The sequence below is a fragment of the Peromyscus maniculatus genome, chromosome 11, assembly GCF_049852395.1.
Source record: "Peromyscus maniculatus bairdii isolate BWxNUB_F1_BW_parent chromosome 11, HU_Pman_BW_mat_3.1, whole genome shotgun sequence".
Taxonomy (NCBI): Eukaryota; Metazoa; Chordata; class Mammalia; order Rodentia; family Cricetidae; genus Peromyscus; species Peromyscus maniculatus.
Window position 1 is genome coordinate 31387251 of NC_134862.1, and position 21148 is coordinate 31408398.

At 47.0% G+C, this 21148-nt stretch overlaps 1 protein-coding gene across 2 annotated transcripts; it reads right to left on the reverse strand.

The window, feature by feature from the left end:
* Window positions 1-556: 556 nt before the first annotated feature.
* Window positions 557-19002, reverse strand: LOC102903612 (5-hydroxytryptamine receptor 5B). Of its 2 annotated transcripts, none has more exons than XM_006980954.4 (2): window positions 17696-19002; window positions 557-1805 (listed from the first exon to the last, which is right to left on the reverse strand). In XM_006980954.4, exons 1-2 carry the CDS (start codon window positions 18464-18466, stop codon window positions 1470-1472), a joined length of 1107 nt encoding a protein of 368 aa, XP_006981016.1. In that variant the 5' UTR covers window positions 18467-19002; the 3' UTR covers window positions 557-1469. The 2 variants fall into 2 exon arrangements, with proteins under 2 accessions (XP_006981016.1, XP_015854865.1); XM_015999379.3 differs by having other exon boundaries at window positions 1169-1805; window positions 17855-18906.
* Between the last annotated feature and the right edge of the window lie 2146 nt (window positions 19003-21148).

Below are 21148 nucleotides of genomic sequence, written 5' to 3' on the forward strand. Positions count from 1 at the left end.
CACACAAACCACAAACATACACACATGCACATGCGCACTCGTGTATGCATAGGCACACACAAGCACATAGACACGCAGTCACACACATCCTCACTCATGCACACACACACGTGTGTATGCCTGCAGGCATACACACATCAGCAAACTTCTCACAGTTGTCCTTCCTGTGGATAGAAAAAAACCAGGCCACGTGAGGAGCTTCATGGATCATCCCCAGAAATGCCCATTTAACTGGTCTAAAGAGTAAAGTAAGGAGCTGGAGAGATGGCTCAGCAGTTAAAAGTACTTGTTGCAGAGGACCAGAGTTCAGTTCCCAGCATCCACACGGGGCAGCTTAGAACTGCCCATAATTCCAGCTCCAGGGGATCTGACACCTTCTTCTGGTCCCTGCAGATACCAGCATATACACACACATACACTCAGTAAAAATAAAAATAACTCTTAAAAAAACAAAACTTTGAAGAGTAATGTAAGCACCCAGGAGTATCTCATATGGACTAATTATAAAAGCAAACAAACAAACAAACAAAAAAGCTGGACATGATAATATGCACACCTTTAATCCCAGCACTCAGGAGGCAGAGGCAGGTGGATCTCTGTGAGTTAGAGGCCAGCCTGGGCTACAGAGTGAGTCCCAGCCCAGTCAGGGCTACAAAGGAGGCCCTATCCCAAAATAACAACAACAAAAACAAAACAGAAAAACCACTGAGACACCATAACACTAGACCACCAGGCCTCTATGAGAGTCTGGGTTGGTTTGTGTGAATTACTGAACACGTTTCTATCTTTAAATTGTATGTATCATTTATTTTGTGTACACATGGGGGAGCGGGCTGCCGGCACGTATGTGGAGATTGGACGGGTCTGGGGCTCAAAAGCAGGTCACCAGGCTTGGTGGCAGGTGCCTTTATCCACTGAGCCGTCTTGAAGACACCTGCATGGAACACTTTTTAACAAGGCTTCAGGTGAGGTGCGTGTTCCCAAACTAAGAATCATTGCCTTGTTGAGGATGTGTAGGAAGCTAATAAAGGTAAACTCCTTTGGTGGATAAAGAAAGGGTAAAGGAGAAGCTATGTCAGGGAGACAGTCTCAGGAAAACCCTGAGAGACCATTCCCCCCCCCCCAAGGAACAGAGTATTAAATAAAACAAAAGCAAATCAGCTTTGTCACGTGCCAAGTCTAATGATTTATCAGTAATACCTAAACTACATCCTGTAAGGGTTTGGCGGGGTTTGTGTCCCACATGTGCAGGCATGTACCACAGTCCACTAGTAATGTCTGTCATGTCCTTCTGTAGAAGGCATGAGTGTGTCTGCCAGACAGTTGCCACCCTTCATGAGAACTCTTCCAGGCCCAATGGTAGGACTTCCAAAATGTCATTGGCGTGAGGTGGAGAGAACGTCCCCAGGGCTCTGATGAAACGGGAATTGCAAATCCCCTTGCTCTTCCCTTCCGTCTCCCAGCCCTTCTTATCTCTGCTTAGTGAAGAGGCTCTTGAAGGCGTTGTTGTAGTTCTTATTAAAAGCTGTGTAAATCAAGGGGTTGAAGAAGGAATTGGAATACCCGAGCCACAGGAATATGCTTTTCCAGATGGGTGGCAGGCTACAGGCACAGAACGGGCTGATGAGCTCCGTCAGGAAGAACGGGATCCAACACAGCGCAAAGACGCCGATCAAGATCCCCACCATCACGGCCGCTCGCTTCTCCTTCTGCTCCCGCCATGAGTCTCCGCTTGTCTGGAAGGTCACTGTGGCCCTGCACCGTGCCGTGAATACCATCTCGGCCTCCTGAGGTGCCTCCTTTGCCTTAGAACAAAGGAAATATGGAATTAGAGTAACAGAACAAGGGGAAAAGCTGAACAGGAAAAAATGTTAGCTATTCTCAGCTCTGTCACAGAAGTGAGGTCACAAGGCTCAGATGCCATTTCCAAGGCAGAAACCGGTGACTACAGAGACTCACAGCTGAGAGGAATAGGGTACCCACAAACAAGCGCAGAGGGGCAAAAAATTGTAAATATGACTGACAGGGTGCCGGAAGTTCAGCACTGACATATCTGAGTTCTAAACAGACAAGAATGTGTTTGCTGTACAAGATGAGGACCTGAGTTCAATCCCCAGAACCCAGCTTAAAAATGCCAGACATGGTGGCATATGCTTATAATAGGGAGTGCTGGGGAAGTGGAGACAGGAGGTTGGCTGGGGCTCACTGACCATCCAGTCCTGCCAAACTGGTGAGTACCAGAGTCAGTGAGAGACCCTGTTTCAAAATAACAAGGTGAAGGGGGCTAGGGAGATGGCTCAGCAGTTCAGACCCCTAGTCGTACAATCATGAGGACTGTAGTTTGGATCCCAATATCCTTTGTATGCCTACAGCCTCAGATCTGGAAGTGGGGAGGAGGAAGGCAGAAGGATTGTCGAGCTTTCTGACTTCCAGCCTAGCTGAGAAAATATGAGCCCTATGTTCAGGGAGAGACCCTGCCTCAAAGCAATAGGCAGAGGGTGATAGAGGAGGACACCTGATGTCCTCATCTTGCTTCTTCACACAGGCATAGGTATACAGAGACACATACACAAACACATGCATTTTAAGAAACATGGTGGAAAGTAACTAAGGAAGATACCTAACATCAACCTTTGGCCTCCTCACATACATCAGCACACACACTAACACAAACGCCACAGGAGAACTCACTCAGGAAAGGAAGTGGGCAGTGAAAGTATACACTTCAAAAAGTTTGTAACTTCAGAAATCCTGCCCTGTCCTTTAAGCAAATAGTGTGTGGGGATCGTTTTGTGCTTACTGCAGGTGACAGGGAGATCTGTTTTGAAACCCATCAGATCATTTTATTGTTCTGAACAAGGCTTAGCATCAAAAGAAATTAGTTAACCAGATTCTAATCTACCTTGGAGAAGGTAAACATTAAAGTTAAACACCCTTTAACCTTCAGGTCCCACCTGAGGATGAGATAAGCAAGCATGTGTCCAGGGCACTGGCCCTCAACGAGTCTAATGGGGATCTGGAGACTGAACTCAGATCCTCGTGCTTGCACGCTGTCCCAGTTTGCTTTTGAGTAAAACATTCTTCCCAAAAGCAACTTGAGGAAGAAAGGATGTGTTCAGCTTACACCTCCAGGCTAAGTGTCAGTCCTTAGGAAAGTCAGGGTGGGAACACAACAGGAAGTGAAATAGAACCATGGAAGAATGAAGCTTACTGATACAGCCCAGGCCCACTTGCCTAGGGACAGTGTTGCTCACAGTGGTCTGGAACCTCCAACCTCCAATGTCAATCACCCATTGAGACAGTCTCTCACAGGAGTGAGCTCAGACCAACAAGACTAAGGCATTTCTTTATATGAGGTTCCATCTTCTCAGGTGACTCTAGGTTTGTGCCCAGTTGACACAAAAAGTAACCAGCACATAACAGCAAACACTTTGCCCATCTAGCCATCCCCCAGCCCTGGATGATCCTTTCAACAAGCACGGGACCTGTAGTGATGTCCCCTTTTTCATTTCTGATACTCATTACTGACATTTTTCCTTAGCCTGTCTTGAGTTTTACTTTTTAATTGATCACTTTAAAGAACCAGCTTTTGGATTCATTGATTTTCTCCACTGATTTCCACTTCTCATCATTCATTTTTACCTCTTTTTTTTTAATTTCTATTCTGACTCTTGAGGGTTTATTCTTCCCATTTTGCTTCCTAAGGTAGAAATTTACATAAGCAGTACTGAAGGAGAACCACAAACTTGAAGGATTAGCATTACTCAACTTTAGGACAAACTAAGGGAGCTGGATCTGTGGCTCGGTGCTTAAGAGAGCTTGATGCCCTTCTAGACGACTAGAGTTCAGATACCAGTACCCATGTCACAGCTCACAGTTACCTGTAACTCCATTTACAGGGGATCTGATGCCCTCTCTGGCCTCTGTGCATATCTGCACACACCTGCACACACATACACATAGTCACACAGAGACACATCATACATATAAATAAAAATAATCTTTCTAAAAACATACTACAGGGTTGAGCAGTGGTGGAGCATGCCTTTAATCCTAATACTCAGGAGGCAGAGGCAGGTGGATCTCTGTGAGTTTGAGGCCAGCCTGGTCTACAGAGTGAGTTCCAAGACAGGCTCTAAAGCTACACAGAGAAAGTCTGTCTCGAAAAACCAAAAAAGAAAACATACTACAGTCAGGCAGTGGTAACACATGCCTTTAATCCCAGCATTTGGGAGGCAGAAGCAGGCAGTCTCTGAGTTCAAAGGTAGCCAGGTCTACAGAGTGAATTCTAGGACAGCCAGGGCTGCTGTGGAATAATCCTCCTGTACACTGTATGAATATATGTCACTGTGATTGGTTTAATAAACAAGCTGAAAAACCAATAGCTAAACAGTATAAAGTTAGGTGGGAAAGCCAAACTGAGAGTGATGGGATGAGGAAGGGTAGAGTCAGAGGAGTTGCCAGCCAGATGGAGAATGAGTCTGATATACAAAATGGGATGGAAGTAAAAGCCACGAGCCTCAGGGCAGCACATAGATTAATATAAACAGGTTAAGTTTTAAGAGCTAGTTAGTAACAAGCCTGAGCTATTGGCTGGGCATTTATAAGTAATCTTAAGTCTCCATGTTGGTTATTGGAGAGCAGCTATGGCACAGGAGAATTCCACCTACACAGGGCGTTACAGAGAAACCCTGTCTCAAAAAATCCAAAACAAAAAACAAAAACTGTAACAACAAACAAGTACTCTACAGTTTTAGTAATCAAGAGTATGTTGTGTTGGCAAAAGAACATATAAATACAGTGGATCAATGGAACATGAAGAGCTCAATAGTAAATGTTGTTGGTTGTTTTTTTATTGTAGCTCCATGTTGGAACACCATAGTGTAGTTGGTTGTTTCTGCTCTTTTGGGGGAACCACCACCCAGCTCTCAAGTAATTCATGTAAAGAGGCTTATTCTTAATTATAAATGTCCTGCCTTAGCTTGGCTTGTTTCTTGCCAGCTTATAATGGCTTGTTTCTTAACCTAAATTATCCTGTCTACCTTTTTCTTGTGGGCTTTTACCTTTTCTTACTTCTGTATACCTTACTTTCACTCTTACTCTGTGGCTGGCTAGGTAGCTGGCCCCTAGCATTCTCCTCCTTGTTCTCTTGCTCTTTCTTCCTTTTCTCCCCATATTTCTCCTTTCTATTTATTCTCTCTTCCTGCCAGTCCCGCCTATCCTTTCTCCTGCCTTGCTATTGGCCATTCAGTTCTTTATTAGACCATCAAGTGTTTTGGACAAAGTAACACAGCTTCACAGAGTTAAACAAATGCAACATAAGGGAATGCAAACATCTTTGCATCATTAAAACAAATGTTCCAGGGCATAAACTAATGTAACACATCTTAAAATAATATACTACAACAAATAAACCTACATATATGTAGTGTGTGGTGGTTAAATTGTCAACTTGATGCAATCCACAATTACTTGGGGAGAGAATTGCAATGAGAGATTGGCCTTTGGGCATTTCTGTGAGTGACTGTCTTTATTACATTAAATGACATGGGAAGACCCAGCCTACTTTAGGCAGTACCATTCCCTACGTTTGAGTCCTGGACCATGTAAGAGTAGAGAAAGTGAGCTAAACAGCAGTAAGCATGCATTCATTCATTTCTCTCTGCTCTTGGGTGTGGATGTGATGTGACCAGCTTTAAGTTTCTGTTGTCTTGATCTCCCCACTATCATGGACTGGATCCCAGAATTAAGTCTAAAATAAGCCCTTTATCCCCTAAGTTGTTTTTATCAGGGTATTTTATCAGAGGAATAGAAATGAAGTTAGGGCATATAGTCAGCCGATCTTTGGCAAGGAAGCAAAAGTAATAAAATGGATAAAAAGTGTTTTCAACAATCAAGGCTGCAACAGCTAAACATCCACTTAGACCTTACACATGCACAAAACATACTACAAATCATATCACAGTGTGAATATGAATCCCTAGGAAATACTGTAGGAGAAAATCCAGATAAGTTTGGATTCATGATGTCTTTTGAGGCACAATACCACAAGTACAATCATTAAGGAAAGAATCAACATGCTACATATCAATAAGTTAAAATTCTTTGCTCTCTGGAAAACATTGTCAAGAGGATGAAAAATCAATCCACAGTCTGAGGGGAAATAATTCCAAGAAAACAAACAACAACAACAAAAAGTCAGCAAGTTAAGTATCCTTACCTAAAATATAAAGATTCTTAAAAGTCAAGAACATGAACTGGGCCGAGGAGAGGGTTCAAGGTGTCAAGTGCTTGCCCTACATGTACAGACCCAAGGGCACATTCCCCAGAACCCACACACATGCCAGCCAGCATGGAGACCTGCCTGTAATCCCAGCTCAGGTCAGAAATGGACAGAACCCCTGGGCAAGCTGGCTAGTAAGATCGGCTGAGGGCTGGAGAGATGTCTCAGTGGTTAAGAGCACTTACTCCTCTTCCAGAGGACCTGGGTTTGATTTCCATCACCAACATCAGGGGGTTCACTGTAACTCCAGTTCCAGAGGACCTGTTACCCTCTTCTGGCTTCTTTGGGCACTGTGTACACATGTGTATACTCAACACACACACACACACACACACACACACACACACTTTAACATAATAATAATAAAAAAATGAGTGCGCCGGGCGGTGGTGGCGTACGCCTTTAATCCCAGCACTTGGGAGGCAGAGCCAGGTGGATCTCTGTGAGTTCGAGGCCAGCCTGGGCTACCAAGTGAGTTCCAGGAAAAGGCACAAAGCTACACAGAGAAACCCTGTCTCAAAAAACCAAAAAAAAAAAAAGCCAAAAAGCAAGCTCTGCATTCACTGAGAGACTCTGTCTCCATATAGAAGGTGAAGAAGGATCAAGAAAAATACCCAATGTCAACCTCAGGCCTCTACACATGTGTCTAGACACACATTTGTGACCCACACATGCAAACATACACACACACACACACACACACACACACACACGTACACACATACACATACATGCAAAAAGGGAATGTAAAGCAACCTATTTAAAATAAGCAAAAAAAAAACTTTGACGCATCACTAAAAACTTCATAGTTCTACATCTCTTGGGCTGGCAACATGGCACACTGAGGATCTGAATTTGATGCCCAAGGCCCACAGGCAGTAAGTGAGAGCAGACTATAGAAAGTTCTGCTCCAGCCTACACATATGCATACCAAAGATAGATAGATAGATAGATAGATAGACAGACAGACAGACAGCAGACAGATAGATGTATTTTAAAGGTTTTAGAAGATATACGTCATAAAAACATGAAAATATGCTCCACTTCATGTCATCAGGTAAGTAGACATCAAAACATCGATGAGATGTCACTAAACCGCTGTCAAAATGGCGTGAGAGTATGGCTAGCACAGCGCAGCTGGTGGAGTGCCTGCCTAGTGTGCACTAGTCCTTTGTCCCCTCCCAGCAGCACATAGCCCAGGCATGCAGCACACACCTGTGACCCCGGCACTCAGCGGCACAGAACCCAGGCATGCAGCACACACCTGTGACCCCGGCACTCAGCGGCACAGAACCCAGGCATGCAGCACACACCTGTGACCCCGGCACTCAGCAGCACATAGCCCAGGCATGCAGCACACACCTGTGACCCCAGCACTCAGCAGCACAGAACCCAGGCATGCAGCACACACCTGTGACCCCGGCACTCAGCGGCACAGAACCCAGGCATGCAGCACACACCTGTGACCCCAGCACTCAGCAGCACATAGCCCAGGCATGCAGCACACACCTGTGACCCCTGCACTCAGGAGATGGAGGCTGAAGGACCAGTTATCCTCAGCTACGCAGTGAGTCTGAGGTCTGCCTGGGATACTTGAGACCCAGATTCAAGAAGTAAAATAATGGAGCACCAACGGTGAGGACCCCCAGATAACGGGACCATCTCACCCCTCATCTAAGAGGCCTCTTTTGCTGCAGCAGGAGGCCGTTACTGAAAAGCCACAACTAGTCAAAATGCAAATAACTGACCACAGGATACTAGTTGATAGATCTACAACACAACACAACTCCTGCACCTCACTAAGGCTTGGAGAACATGGACAGAAAAAGGGTGGAAAGATTGTAAGAGCCAGAGGACCAGGAAATCTGCTGTGAGACTGTGCCTTCCGGCTCTACCCGTAAAATGTCAACATGACTGCCTAATCAAGACCTGAACAATTCCAACAACTGTTGATATGCCAATATGGACTGATGTAATCCCACGGGGCCCCATTCCTCGATGAAGAGCTGCAAGCAATTAACAATGCTGAGAAAGTAGTCTTAGCCAGGAATGAGCCTTTGATTGGTTATCCAATACCAAGTGATCAGCCCTAGAAACTTACATACAGTCAACACAGTTTATATGTAAATGTTTGGGGTGCTTTTGTTGTTGTTTTGTTTTCTGAGACAGGGTTTCTCTGTGTAACAGCTATCCTGGTACTCGCTGTGTAGACCAGGCTGGCCTCGAACTCACAGAGTTCCACCTGTCTCTGCTTCCTGTTGTAAATGTAACAACAGTTTTAAAGAAAAAGAAGGCCCCGTGAATTTGGGAAAGGAGGGACATGGGAAAGTAGGAGAGAGGAAACGGGGGGGGGATATAATTAAATAAACCATGTGTGGAGGCTCTCACCCCTTTTGATGAAAAACAAAGCTACTCTTAAAAAGGTTTATCAATTTAAACAAATAAAACCTGCCATGGATTTTTTTTTTTTTTTTTTTTTTTTTTTTTTTTTTGAGATGAAGACCTCATTTTGCTGGCCTGGCCTCAAACTCATTATTTATCTGAAGATGACCTTGAACTTCTGATCCTCCTGCTTCCACCTCCTTCTGGCATTACAGGTATGCACCATCATGCCCAGTTTATGAGGTGCTGGGGACCACACCCGGGACTTCATGAATACTTGGCAAGCCCTCTACCGACTGAGGCCCATCCCTAGCCTTAGTACTACATGACTAAGGCAACACAAGGCTATTCTAGGCTTGCCAGACACCTCTCTGTTTTTAGTCAAGAAACCCATCAAAAATCCTTGAAAAAAATATATTGAAAATACAGGATAAGGTAAGGTCTAAAGAGTCTCCGGAAGAGAGAATAAAGGTCCCCACAAGGCCAGATGACAAGAACAGAAGCTTTTGGGTCAGACCCATGGTTGAAACTGAGCAAGCCTGTCTGCCTCTCCAAGCCTGATTGCCCATCTGGTAAGCAGGCTGATGAGTCTCTGCTGCTCCATCGAGGCTTCAAGGAAGATCATCATTGGATACACATTCCATGCCCAGAACAGCCCCTGCCACATGCGTCCACCTCTTCCATATTCATGGTGGAGACTAGGACTGGAATTGGAGCCACCAATGGAGCAGACACAGCCCTGGCCCTTACAGAGTCTGCTCTAGAGAGACAGTCTGTCCACATTAACATTGCAACGCATTGTATAATTGCTATAGTAAATGGATTCCTTAGAAGTGATGTAATAATTCTGCTTTGCCTAGATTAAAAAAAGAACTCCAAATACCTCTGTATCATAAATTAGTTACTAGACTGGGGAGACGACTCAATGGGTGAAGCATTTGCCACACGACTGTAAGGACTAGAGTTCAGATTCCTAGCACCCACGTCAATGCTGGTCAGGCATGACAGCTCACCTGTAATCCCAGCAAGGGAAATGGAGACAGTATCCCTTGAGCAAGCTGGCTAGCTAGACTGACTAAAGCAGCAAGCTCTGGGTTCAAATGAGAGACCCTGCCTCACTTACCCTGGCATAAGGTAGACAGCAATCAATCAAGACACCCAGCATCAACCTTTGGCTTCCACATTCACAAGCACACACATGCCTATGCACCCACACTTGAAAACTAGCATGTACACACCCATATACAGACAAAATAATAATTAGCTGCCATTTCTGCACATTCTCTCTCTCTCACACACACACATATATACATATACCATACACACACACACACACACACACACACACACACAAAGAGAGAGAGAGCTCTGTTCACTTCTTAGGTTACTAGCCTCCAAAGAATGCTCCAATCATCCTCTGAACTCACTCATGACTCCCTGTACTAAGACCTCATTTTCTGCTTTTATACTAATTTGGGTGATTATGTGAGTGATGTCTGAATCTCAAATAGAGGAAGGACCTATATCTTCTTAGTACAGGAACTACCTAGCATCAGCACCTGCTTCCTGGCAGTACCCAGAAAATAGCCACTTAACCAGTGGCTTAGTGTTACAACACAATGGCTCACATCTGCCTCTCTCTTCCTTCTTAGAAGATGTCAAAGAATAACTGTTTCCAGCTGTTTTCCAAGATCCACCTGGAAGCAACCATCAGGACCACTGGGGACCGAGGGCACTGGACTCTGTTCTCAGCCCATCTTGCTTGTCCATCCCCTTTCACTTTAGCACTGCCAAAAATAAGCCCTAGGGAGGGTTTCCAGATGGCCTGGCTTTGCAGTCAGAATTCTGTTCAGGACTACATTTAGATTCTGTCTCCTGCCCTCTCTTTCCAAGGGCCCTACCTCTGTTTGTTTGGGAATATCACTAAATCAGTCTAAACATAGATGCGTGGAAATCTGGGCAAAAGAAAAGCCTTTTCCTTTGACAGTGTACACCCCAGCATCCTCCCCACCTGTCACCCGAGGAGAGACCATGAAGAGGCAAATACCTGTGGCAGGAAAACAGTCTCTGGAGGGTTAGGGTGATAGCTCACGTTGTACAGTTCTTGCCTTGCAAGTGAGAGAACCTGAGTTCAAGTCCCCAAATCCATGTCTTAAAAGAAAAGGAAAGAGGGCAGAGGAAGGGAGGGAGGGGGGAGGAAGGAAGAAAGGAAGGAAGGAAGGAAGAGAGGGAATGAGGGAGGGAGGGAGGAAGGACCCAAAGTGATGGCTTGTACTTACAATTCCAGTGATGAGGAGGAGGCAGGTGGATCCAAAGAGACCTGGGCGGGGCCTAAAAACACCCCTCCCTGTCCCCACACAGAAGTCTCTCTCCCCTGGGGTAGCTACAGGTGTATTCTGAAGAGGGAGCTGAGAACTGCCCCATCAATAATGAGCTGTTCCAACTTTTCCAGTGTCCAGCTCGGAGGGCAGAGGACAAAATTACAAGTAAGACTAAAACAAAAATCAGGCAACTAGGGGAGACAGACTGGCCCATTGTGCAGCACAGACCAGCATCACGTACCACAGAAGGTCTAAGGGATAAACAGCTGTATCCTGAAATCATTCCAGGAATTCCTAGCCATCTCTTTGGAGAGGGAGTATCATCCACAGAGCACAAGAGGAAGAAAGCGACTGCTCTGTCCCCTTCCCCTCCCACCCAGGAAGTGCTTACTAGTGGGCACCTTCCCTGCCATCTCTCTGCCCATCTAAAGGACCTCCAGTCACTAGAGTCTGTCCACTGAAGAATAGAAAGTGTAAGAAATGGATGGGGTAAGTTAAGTCCAAAGAGATCAGGAGGGAAGGGAGTAGAAAAGGCAAGTCTACTGATGAAATCATTCATTTCAAATAGACCCACTCCACAGGGGAAGCAGTGGGCTGAGTCCACCCGTGCACTGTCAACACGTGTGCTCAGAAGCTCCGTGTTCACAGCTTCCCAGCCTGAGCATGACACCCACCACACAGAGGGACACTGGAAGGGAAGGGAGCTGCCGGGAGCAACCGCTAAGAAAATATAAAGGTCTCAGTTTGTAGCTCAGTGGTAAAGTTTGGATAGCATACAGGAGGCCTTAGGTTCAGTGGTAAATACTGAAAGAACGGGGTGGGGGAAGGGGGAGGGGGAGGAAGAGAGAGGGAGAAAGGGAGAGAGAGTATGAGTCAATTGCACATAATAATTCATTTTCCCTTTTCCAGTTCAAAATGTGATGTCCGCTGGAAAACAGGAAGACAAAGCAGGGCATGGTGGTGCACATCTGTAATCCCAGGGCATGGTGGTGCACACCTGCAATCCCAGGGCATGGTGGTGCACATCTGTAATCCCAGGGCATGGTGGTGCAGACAGGTGGATCCCTGGGGTTTAGCTGTCCAGCCAGTCTAGGCTACTTGGTGAGCACCAAGGCAATGAGAGACCCTGGCTGGAAAAAAATGTGGACCCCAAGGGAAAACAACCGAGGTTATTCTCTGGCTCTCATACACAAGTGCATCCACACATACTCAACGTGCAGACAGGAAAATGGAAAGGCGCTGTGGAGAGCACTAACTTCTTGAACTAACCGCCACTGACTCATCCTCCCATCAATCCTGTGTGACCTTTACAGGACCAGACGGTCTCCTGCAAAAACCAGAAATCCAGTATGTAGCCAAATCTACAACTTCTTAAACATCAGCATGACGCCACCAGCAAGAAGTTTCATTTCTGACCTCCAGGGGGGTCATCATCCACATGCAGGCAGGCTGAAAATGGTACATGAAATGACCTTCCAGCTACATCTTGTTTTTTGAGTGTGGTTTCCCACTGGCCTGAAGTTAACCAAGTAGGCTAGACTGGCCAGCCAGTGGGTCCCAGGGATCCACCCATCCCCACCTCCCTACCTCTGGGATTACAAGTGTGCACAATCACTCTCTGCTATGTGTCGCGATTCTGGGGGGTCCAACACGGGTCTTATGCTTCCAACGAAAGAAGTTTATCGACTGAGCCATCTCCCTAACCTCTGAAATAGCTATTTCTAACCAAAGATGCCTGGCCAAGATTGGAACACCGGGGCTTCGTCTGTCTGCCACAGACAAACGCCAAGTTTGAAAAACTACATCCCCAAACATCACCCGCCATAAACAGAGGGTGATTATCATGTCTGACAACTCAAAAAAAGGAAATTTTCTCAACGGCCTCTCATGTGTAGAAGCAACTGTGCAAATAAGGACATTCTCTTGTAAAAATAAAAGCCGAGCACAGTTGGCTTGACACAAATAAGCCATCCTGTCAGTGCGGTGAAATACACACACACAAAAAATATACAGGTCAACCAAAGTCTTGGGTAAGGTACACTTGTCCTCATTTTTTTTTTTTTTTTTTGGTTTTTCCAGACAGGGTTTCTCTATGTAGCTTTGTGCCTTTCCTGGAACTCACTTGGTAGCCCAGGCTGGCCTCGAACTCACAGAGATCCGCCTGCCTCTGCCTCCCAAGTGCTGGGATTAAAGGTGTGTGCCACCACCGCCCAGATCTTGTCCTCATTCTTACGTTTAGGTGGATCTTGTTTTGCTGCTGAGTTTGATTGCTCTGCACGGGCTAAGGATGCACTGGGATTAGCGCTTAGAAAGGGAGATGTAAGCAAGTACGTTAATTGAGGTTAGGTAACATTTATGTTTTCAGCTTTAATTTCATATGGACTGGGGGCGGGGGTATTGCTAGTTTGGTCAGGAAGGTACTAGGATACTGTGGATCCTGGCTTTATTTCCATTGTTGTGATAAAATACACTGAGAGAGAAAAAAACAAAACAAAACCTCAGAGAGAAAGCCATGTGTTCGTCTTCTGATTCCGGATTCCTGTCCATCACAGTACAGAAGTGACAATGACCAATGACGGGAGCCTGAAGTCACCAGTCACATCATCTCCACAGTCCTGAGCAGAGAGATAAGGGCATGCGGGCCTGCTTGCTCTCTTTCCTCTCTTACACAGTTCAGGACCCCCTGCAGAGGGAACAGGGCCAGCGAAAGTGGGCTGGGTCTTCCCACATCAATTAACTTGATCAAGATAATGCCCGCAGACATGCCCACTAGCCAAGCTGATATAGACTGTTTCTCAATTAAGATTCTCTTGTTGGGACTGGAGAGATGGCTCAGTGGTTAAGAGCACTGACTGCTCTTCCAGAGGTCCTGAGTTCAAATCCCAGTAACCACATGGTGGCTCATAACCACCTGCAATGAGATCTGGTGCCCTCTTCTGGTCTGCAAGGACACATGCAGGCAGAACACTGTATACATAATAAAAAAAAAAAAAAGACTCTTGTCATGTTATCTCAAAGTTGACAGTTAAAATTAACTATCAGCTTTTGGAGGCAGGCAGATCGTTGTGAGTTCAAGGTCAGCCTGGTCTACATAGAGAGTTCCAGGACAGCCAGGGCTACATAGAGAGAACCTGTCTCAAAATGAATGAGAAAGAAAGACAGAGAGAGAGAGGGAGGGAGGGAGAAAGGAAGGAAGGAAGGAAGGAAGGAAGGAAGGAAGGAAGGAAGGAAGGAAGGAAGGAAGGAAGGAAGGAAGGAAGGAAGGAAAGAAAGAATAAACTATCTTGTGGTATTAAATATTTTTCTGACCAGATTTCTCACAAGAAGCAACTTAAGGGAGAAAGGTTTTATTTTTGCTTACGGTTCTCAGACACAGTCTGTCATGGTGGGGAAGCCATGGTAGCAAGAGCAGGAGGCATCTGCTCACATTGCGTTCTCAGTCAGGATGCAGAGCATGAGAGGGCAGTAGGACTGGGATACCAAGGCTCCTTCCAGGTGACCCATTTCTTCTAGGGAGGCTCTGCCTCTTAAAGATTTCACAGCCTCCCCAAGAAGCATCCCCCGCTGGGAGCCAGGTACTCAAACACCTGAGCCTGTGGGGGACACTTCACATTCCAACCATGACAGAGATAATACTGTGCAATGTCAGCGCGGAGGAGGATTTCCCACAGGCCCTACCACTAAAGAGTTACTCAGCCCAATTCTACCTACCCCTGCCTCCTGGGGTTCTTTCTCCCCATCACAGGCTGCTTCTGATGGGTCAGCCAGCTGCCCTTTCACCTCTTCCTATCACCTTCCTAGATGGAATGTGTCGGAAGTCAACAGCAAGGGCTTCGGATGGTGCCAAGTGGGTAATGTGCTTGCCTGGCGTGCCCGGGGTCCTCAGTGCCATCTTGATCGCCAGCAACACAACCAAACCAAAGCAAAGCAATAATAAATACATATATAAACAAATAAATAAATAAATAAATGTTTATTCTATGAAATGAAAAGTCCAATCAAGCGTGGCAAGCCTTTCAGGCGTCCATTCCACTGTGATTTTCCTAGGTGCATAACTGGATTGATGCAGCTATTAAAAGTCAGCCCTGCCCCTGCAGCCAAACAGAGATGCTATAATCACCCCAGGCATTTCCGAGGGACCTTTCAAAGAGCATCATTAATTTTGAATAAAGCTCTCCCTTCCAACATTTTCCAATTATAGACTTGACATTCCTGTTTTGTGTTAAAAAAAAAAAAAATTCCTCCGTCATTTAATTAAAACGAAGAAGAATCTACTTTTAAAAGCGCATGCCCTTGTCTGGTAGCCTGGTATCTGGGCCAAGTCTGTAAAAGTCAAGCAAACTACAGCAGCCTTTCCTATGTCGTGCTCTCTTTAATTTTTTGACTCCTTTCTTGGTCCACACATTGTGTTTGTGTGTATGTGCACACGGGTATATCTGTGTTTGTGGAGTCCAGAGTTCTCTGACATGAGGTGTTTTCCTCAACTGTTGCCCATTATACTGTTTTTGAGACAAAGTCTCTTCTTTGAGCCCACAGCTCCACTGATTCAGCTAAACTGCTGGGCTGTTAATACTTCATTTCCTCGGCCAGTTCTGCCACCCACCATGAGCCAGGACTATGCAGACATTTTTTCATTCTTCAGTTCGTGAGACCCTCACCGGGGGCCTTATACAGTAGGACCTAAGGCTGGGATGTGGCTCTGTAGGTAGAACGCTTGCCCAACATGCACAGAGCTGTGGGCTTCATTCCCAGAACTATATAAACCAGGCATAGTGGTGCTTGCCTCTAATTCCAGCTCTTGGGAAGTGAGAGGAGAAAGATCAGAAGTTCAAGGTCATCCTCAGCTATTCAGGAAGTTCCAGGTCAACTTACAATACCTGAGCTCCTACCTTCAAAAAAATTAAACTAAATGAAAAGTAATAACTAACTTGTTTAAAGATGAGAAAAATGAGGCACAAGGGTATTAAGCAATGGATGTCTGGAACTGGGACTGCAACACAGTTTCTCTCTCCCAAATCTCCAGAGGACATCACTGGGGTTGGGATAAACAAAGGAGAGGACAATGGATTTTTTTGTTTTAAACACACACACACACACACTGTCAGGATAGTGGCCCCTAGAGTTTCAGGATATGGTCACTGGACTGTGAAGGGTCTGGAGTCAGTGGCGAAAAGAGTGGAAGCTATAGGAATCTTTTTTTTTTTTTTTTTTTTTTTTGGGTTTTCTTTTTTGTTTTTCGAGACAGGGTTTCTCTGTGTAGTTTTGCGCCTTTCCTGGAGCTCACTTGGTAGCCCAGGCTGGCCTCGAACTCACAGCGATCCGCCTGCCTCTGCCTCCCGAGTGCTGGGATTAAAGGCGTGCGCCACCACCGCCCGGCAGGAATTTATTTACATATATTAAGGTACATGACATCCCACCGCAGTCCAGGACAGTCGGTCTAGCAGGGATCAACAAGTTGGCAGCTCCAAACCTGACATGGGCAGAATAATTCCAGGATCTACGGAATGAAGAGTGCTAAGTGAATCTACACATATGTGCGTGCGTGCGTGCGTGCGTGCGTGCGTGCGTGCGTGCGTGCGTGTGTGCGTGCGTGTGTGCGAGAGTGTGTGTGTGTGTGTGTGTGTAACAGTTATTCATTCGTGTGCATGTGCAGTCCACGTGGAAGTCAGAGTACAAATCACGGGGATGGAACCCAGACTGTCAGGCCTGGAAGAAAGTGCCTTTACTTAGATAAGCCAGGCTGCCTGCCTGAGCCCAGCTAATTAGATGTGACTTGATACCATCAAGAAAGGCAGGCTGCGAATGTAGCTGAGATGGTACATTGAGTTGCCTCCCATTCAGGAAACCCTGAGTTCCACCCCCATCCCACCCCCATTGCATACCCGGAGATGGGTGGTGCGTGCTTGTAATTCTCCACTTTGGTGATGGGGACCGGAGGATTAGAAATCCAAGATTATCCTTGGCTACAAAGAAAGTTGGAGTCTAGTCTGGGCTTCATGAGACTCTGTCTACACACATACACACACACACACACACACACACCTCAGAGACAGACAGACAGACACACGCACACAAACACACACCTCAGAGACAGACACACACAGAGACCGACAGACACACACACACACAGAGACACACACACATACACGCAGAGACAGACAGACATACAGACACACACAGAGAGACAGATACAGAGAGAGAGACACACACACATATAGATAGACAGACACACATACACACACACAGACACACACACACATAGACGCAGAGACAGACAGACAGACACACACACAGAGAGACAGACAGTTACAGAGAGACACACATATAGATAGACAGACAGACACAGAGAGACAGACAGACAGATACAGAGAGAGAGAGACACACACACATAGATAGACACACAGACAGACACACACACACACACACACACAACTTTTGAGGTTTGGAGGCTCCAGCACTAGTCCTAATGCGCACGCGAAGAACCCATTTCCACAGGTGCCTATCCCGCAGGTGGTTCACTAGAAGCACCAGCGATAAGCCACTCCATGTGCTCTCCTAAAGAGCAGATGGCCATCTCCTCCCGCGTTCCACACGCGACAGTTTTTCCTCTTATGCTCCAGTATCCCAGCTCTGTCCCACTCTTCCCTTTCTCTAAATTTCATCCTTCCCAGGGTCCCCCACCCCCAAATCCACAACCAGCCCCTCTCACTTGCAGGGTGGCAGGCAAGGGCACCACAGCCCTCCGTCTGCGGCCGAAGCGAAATTTGGCGGCTTTGTATATCTTCCAGTAGACGAAGAGCACCACTGCCAGAGGCAGGTAGAAGGCTCCGCAGGTGGAGAAGACGGCATAGGAGGGCTCCTGGCTCACCTGGCAACGCTGCAGCCGAGCATCATAGGCTTCGCCCCAGCCAAAGAGCAACGGGGCGAGCGCGATGAGCGCGGACAGTGCCCAGGTGACCCCGATCATGAGCGCCGAAGCGCGGCGCCGGGTGCGCAGCGTGTACTGTAGGTGACGCGTGATGGTCCAGTAGCGGTCCAGGGCGATGGCCGCCACGTTCCAGATGCTGGCCGTGCAGCACAACACGTCGAAGGAGATCCACACGTGGCACAGACTCCTGCCCAGCTGCCAACGTCGCCCAGCCGACAACTCGCTCACCAGGCTCAGTGGCATCACCAGGGCCGCCACAAGCACGTCCGAGACGGCTGTCGAGGCCACCAAGTTATGTGGCACGCGGTGGAAGGTGCGGACGCGCAGGATGGTCACCAGAACTAGCAGATTCCATAGGAAAGTGGCAGCGATCAGCAACACCAAGAGAGTCACCACGAGCACGGTGAAGACAGAGAAGGGCGGGCCTGGCAAGATGAGCCCACCTGGGGTGGACCCCACGCCCCTGCCGGAAATTGGGCTGTCACTGTAGCTCTCCGGCCCCGGGAGAAAGGCGATGCCAGGGGTGGCGCCTGAGAGGTTAGAGACTTCCATTGTTCAGGGACTTGGGCTCCTGGGCAGGAGATGCGCGCGTGGTTGCATGGACTGTGGGTAGGTGGCGAAATTGGAGGGACACTTTGTGGTCCTTTTTCCACCCTGGTCCTTTTTCCAAACTGCAGCCTCCCTTTGGCGCTTCTTTCGGTGGCTTTCGTGGACCCTCTTCTCCAGCTGAGAAAAAAAAAAAAAAAAAATGAGTGGAACCCTTTAGTCCAGCTTTGCCCAGCACATCAATTTCTCCCGGTCCCTTTGTAGTCTTCAGGGTAACCGGCTGCCGAGGGCTGGGGATCAATGTCTGAGCGCAGAGATGGCTCAGGAAGACCTCTCCTGGATAGCGTCTGGAACCCATGGGCTCCTGGTGTGGGCTGAAGTGGGCGGAGGAGGTTTGGAGCCGCCACCAATAGGAGATGGAGCTGTAACGCTGTCCCAGCCTTCTCCAGCCAAGGCCGGCAGAGAGAATCCTAGCAGCGGTCGCCTCCGGGGAAGGTTTCTAACAATCCATCATGATTCTGTAGCCATCACTTCCTCACCCCCCGCGCACACACACACACCCGCGGACTCGGTAGCTCCGTTAGACACTGAAGACATTGGAGACCGAGACAAAGTCATTGTGGTGTCCTGGAGCCCCGATTCTACCTGTATCCGGAGCAAGAGTACCAAATATTGGAGTGCGTGAAATAGAAAGTCCTAAGCCCAGCTTCATCCGGACTGCTTGGTGCCCAGCACATAGGGAGAGCTTCTTGGGCGCTGGAGTTTATCCCCCACCCCCACCCGGGCGCTTTGTGCAAAAAAAGCTCCAGACTGAAGCTGTTGGCAGAGGTCCGGAAGAGGGACAGTTTCCAACCTGCTTGCCAAACCCCTAATTTCCCGTGCTTCCCTGCGCCTGATTTGTAATAGCTCTACCACCCTCTTCCAAGTTCAAGCCAGAGGTTTTGTTGTTGAAACTTTAATTTTGTCTTGTGGTGCTGGGGATGAACGCGGGGGGAGGTTTGCCCACGGTAGGCAAGCGCCCAGCAGCTATTCTATCTACTCTTAAGGGAAGAAAAAAAAAATCTACTTAGGTGAAAATCTCTTCACCCTCCACCAACATCCTCTTCTCATTTTCATACTTTAAATTATTTTTACATTTTTAAAGGTGTATGTGTATGTGTGTGTGTGTGTGTGTGTGTGTGTGTGTGTGTGTGTGTGTGTGAGAGAGAGAGAGAGAGAGAGAGAGAGAGAGAGAGAGAGAGAGAGAGAGAGAGAGAGAGAGAGAGAATCATGAGTCAGAGAACAACTAAGGAAGTCAGTTGTCTTTTTCCACCATGTGGGGCCAGGGATGGAACTCTCATCTATTGAATTCAGATATTCAGGCTTGGTGCCAAGTTTTTCTTACCATCTTTTGGGACCCTGTCTCATATTTTAAAAAGCATTATCAAGGGCAGTGGTGGCACAGGCCTTTAATCCCAGCACTTGGAGGACTGAGGCAGGCGGATGGATCTCTGTGAGTTTGAGGCCAGCAGGGTCTAAATAGCCAGCTCCGGGACAGCCAGGACTACAGAAAAACCCTGCCTCAAAATAACTAAATAGCATGTTGCTCATCTATTAGGGACAGAGGAGGCCAAGCTGGATGTTCAGAAGAGCTACTGGACTCTGCAGGCTGCCAATGAATTCCCAAGGTGACCCAGGAAGGCCTCGCAGGCTAATGCAGGGGAAGGGGCTTTCCCCAGCTCGTGTGTGTGTGTGTGTGTGTGTGTGTGTGTGTGTGTGTGTGTGTGTGTGTGTGTAAAGGTCCCAGGTTTGCCTCAGCAATGATCTTCAATCACTCTTATACCTTATCCCCTGAGGCAGGATCTCTTATAATATAGCTATTCGCTATTGCCAGCTTCCTCTGTGGATCGCCAGCTCTGCCTCTGCCATCTCAGGCTGGATTATAGGTCACCACACCCAATCTGCATTTACCTGAGCTCTGGGGAATCCAAATCCCAATCCTCAAAAGTGTGTGGCAAATGCTTGCTTTAACTGCTGAGTCTTCTCCCCAGCTCCAGTGCAGAGTGGACTTTCTTCTCTAATCCCGGCACCTGGGCAATCTTGCCCTGCAGGCGCATGATTCGAAGATTTTGTCTCAGGATACTTTCATAGCTGTCCTGGGCCACATGCAGCCTATGGCTGCAGGTTGGACACTGGGTGATTTTAAGGAAACTAATGGAATGAAAATAATCCTTAAAGAGAAATACTTTTTGCCATGACACTCTCCCCAATTTTTTGAACAAAGAGAGAATGCCAAAAAAAGTAGAAAAATTCACCTTGCACCAAATTCATGACACATTTTTATTCTTAGTCTTCGCTCCTCTCTCCACATATATTTTTTATGACAAAAATCAATTTTTTATTTTGCCCATTTCCCTTAACATTTTTCATGTTACTATATATTCTCTTTGTGGTTTTTATTTATGTCATATCATTTATCACTTGAAAGACTTTGAGCTACTTAGGCTCTCTGAGACAGCCTTCTCATCTTAAAAAAAGTGGGGATAATTGAGGTTGGAGAGACAGCTCAGTGATTAAGAGCACTTGCCGTTCTTGGGGAAGGTCTGTGTTCAGGTCCCATCATCCATTTAAGGCAGCTCACAACCACCCATAACTCCAGCTCCACAGGACCTGTTACCCTCTTCTGGCCTCGGCAGGCACCTGCACATG

What these genes read in the sequence shown, in the direction of transcription:
- LOC102903612 (XM_006980954.4), bottom strand. Translation starts at nt 18,466, where the DNA reads ATGGAAGTCTCTAACCTCTCAGGCGCCACCCCTGGCATCGCCTTTCTC. An exon ending in CCTTGCCTGCCACCCTGCAA is followed by an intron (nt 1,806 to 17,695) that starts GTGAGAGGGGCT and finishes CTTTGTTCTAAG; the next exon opens with GCAAAGGAGGCACCTCAGGA.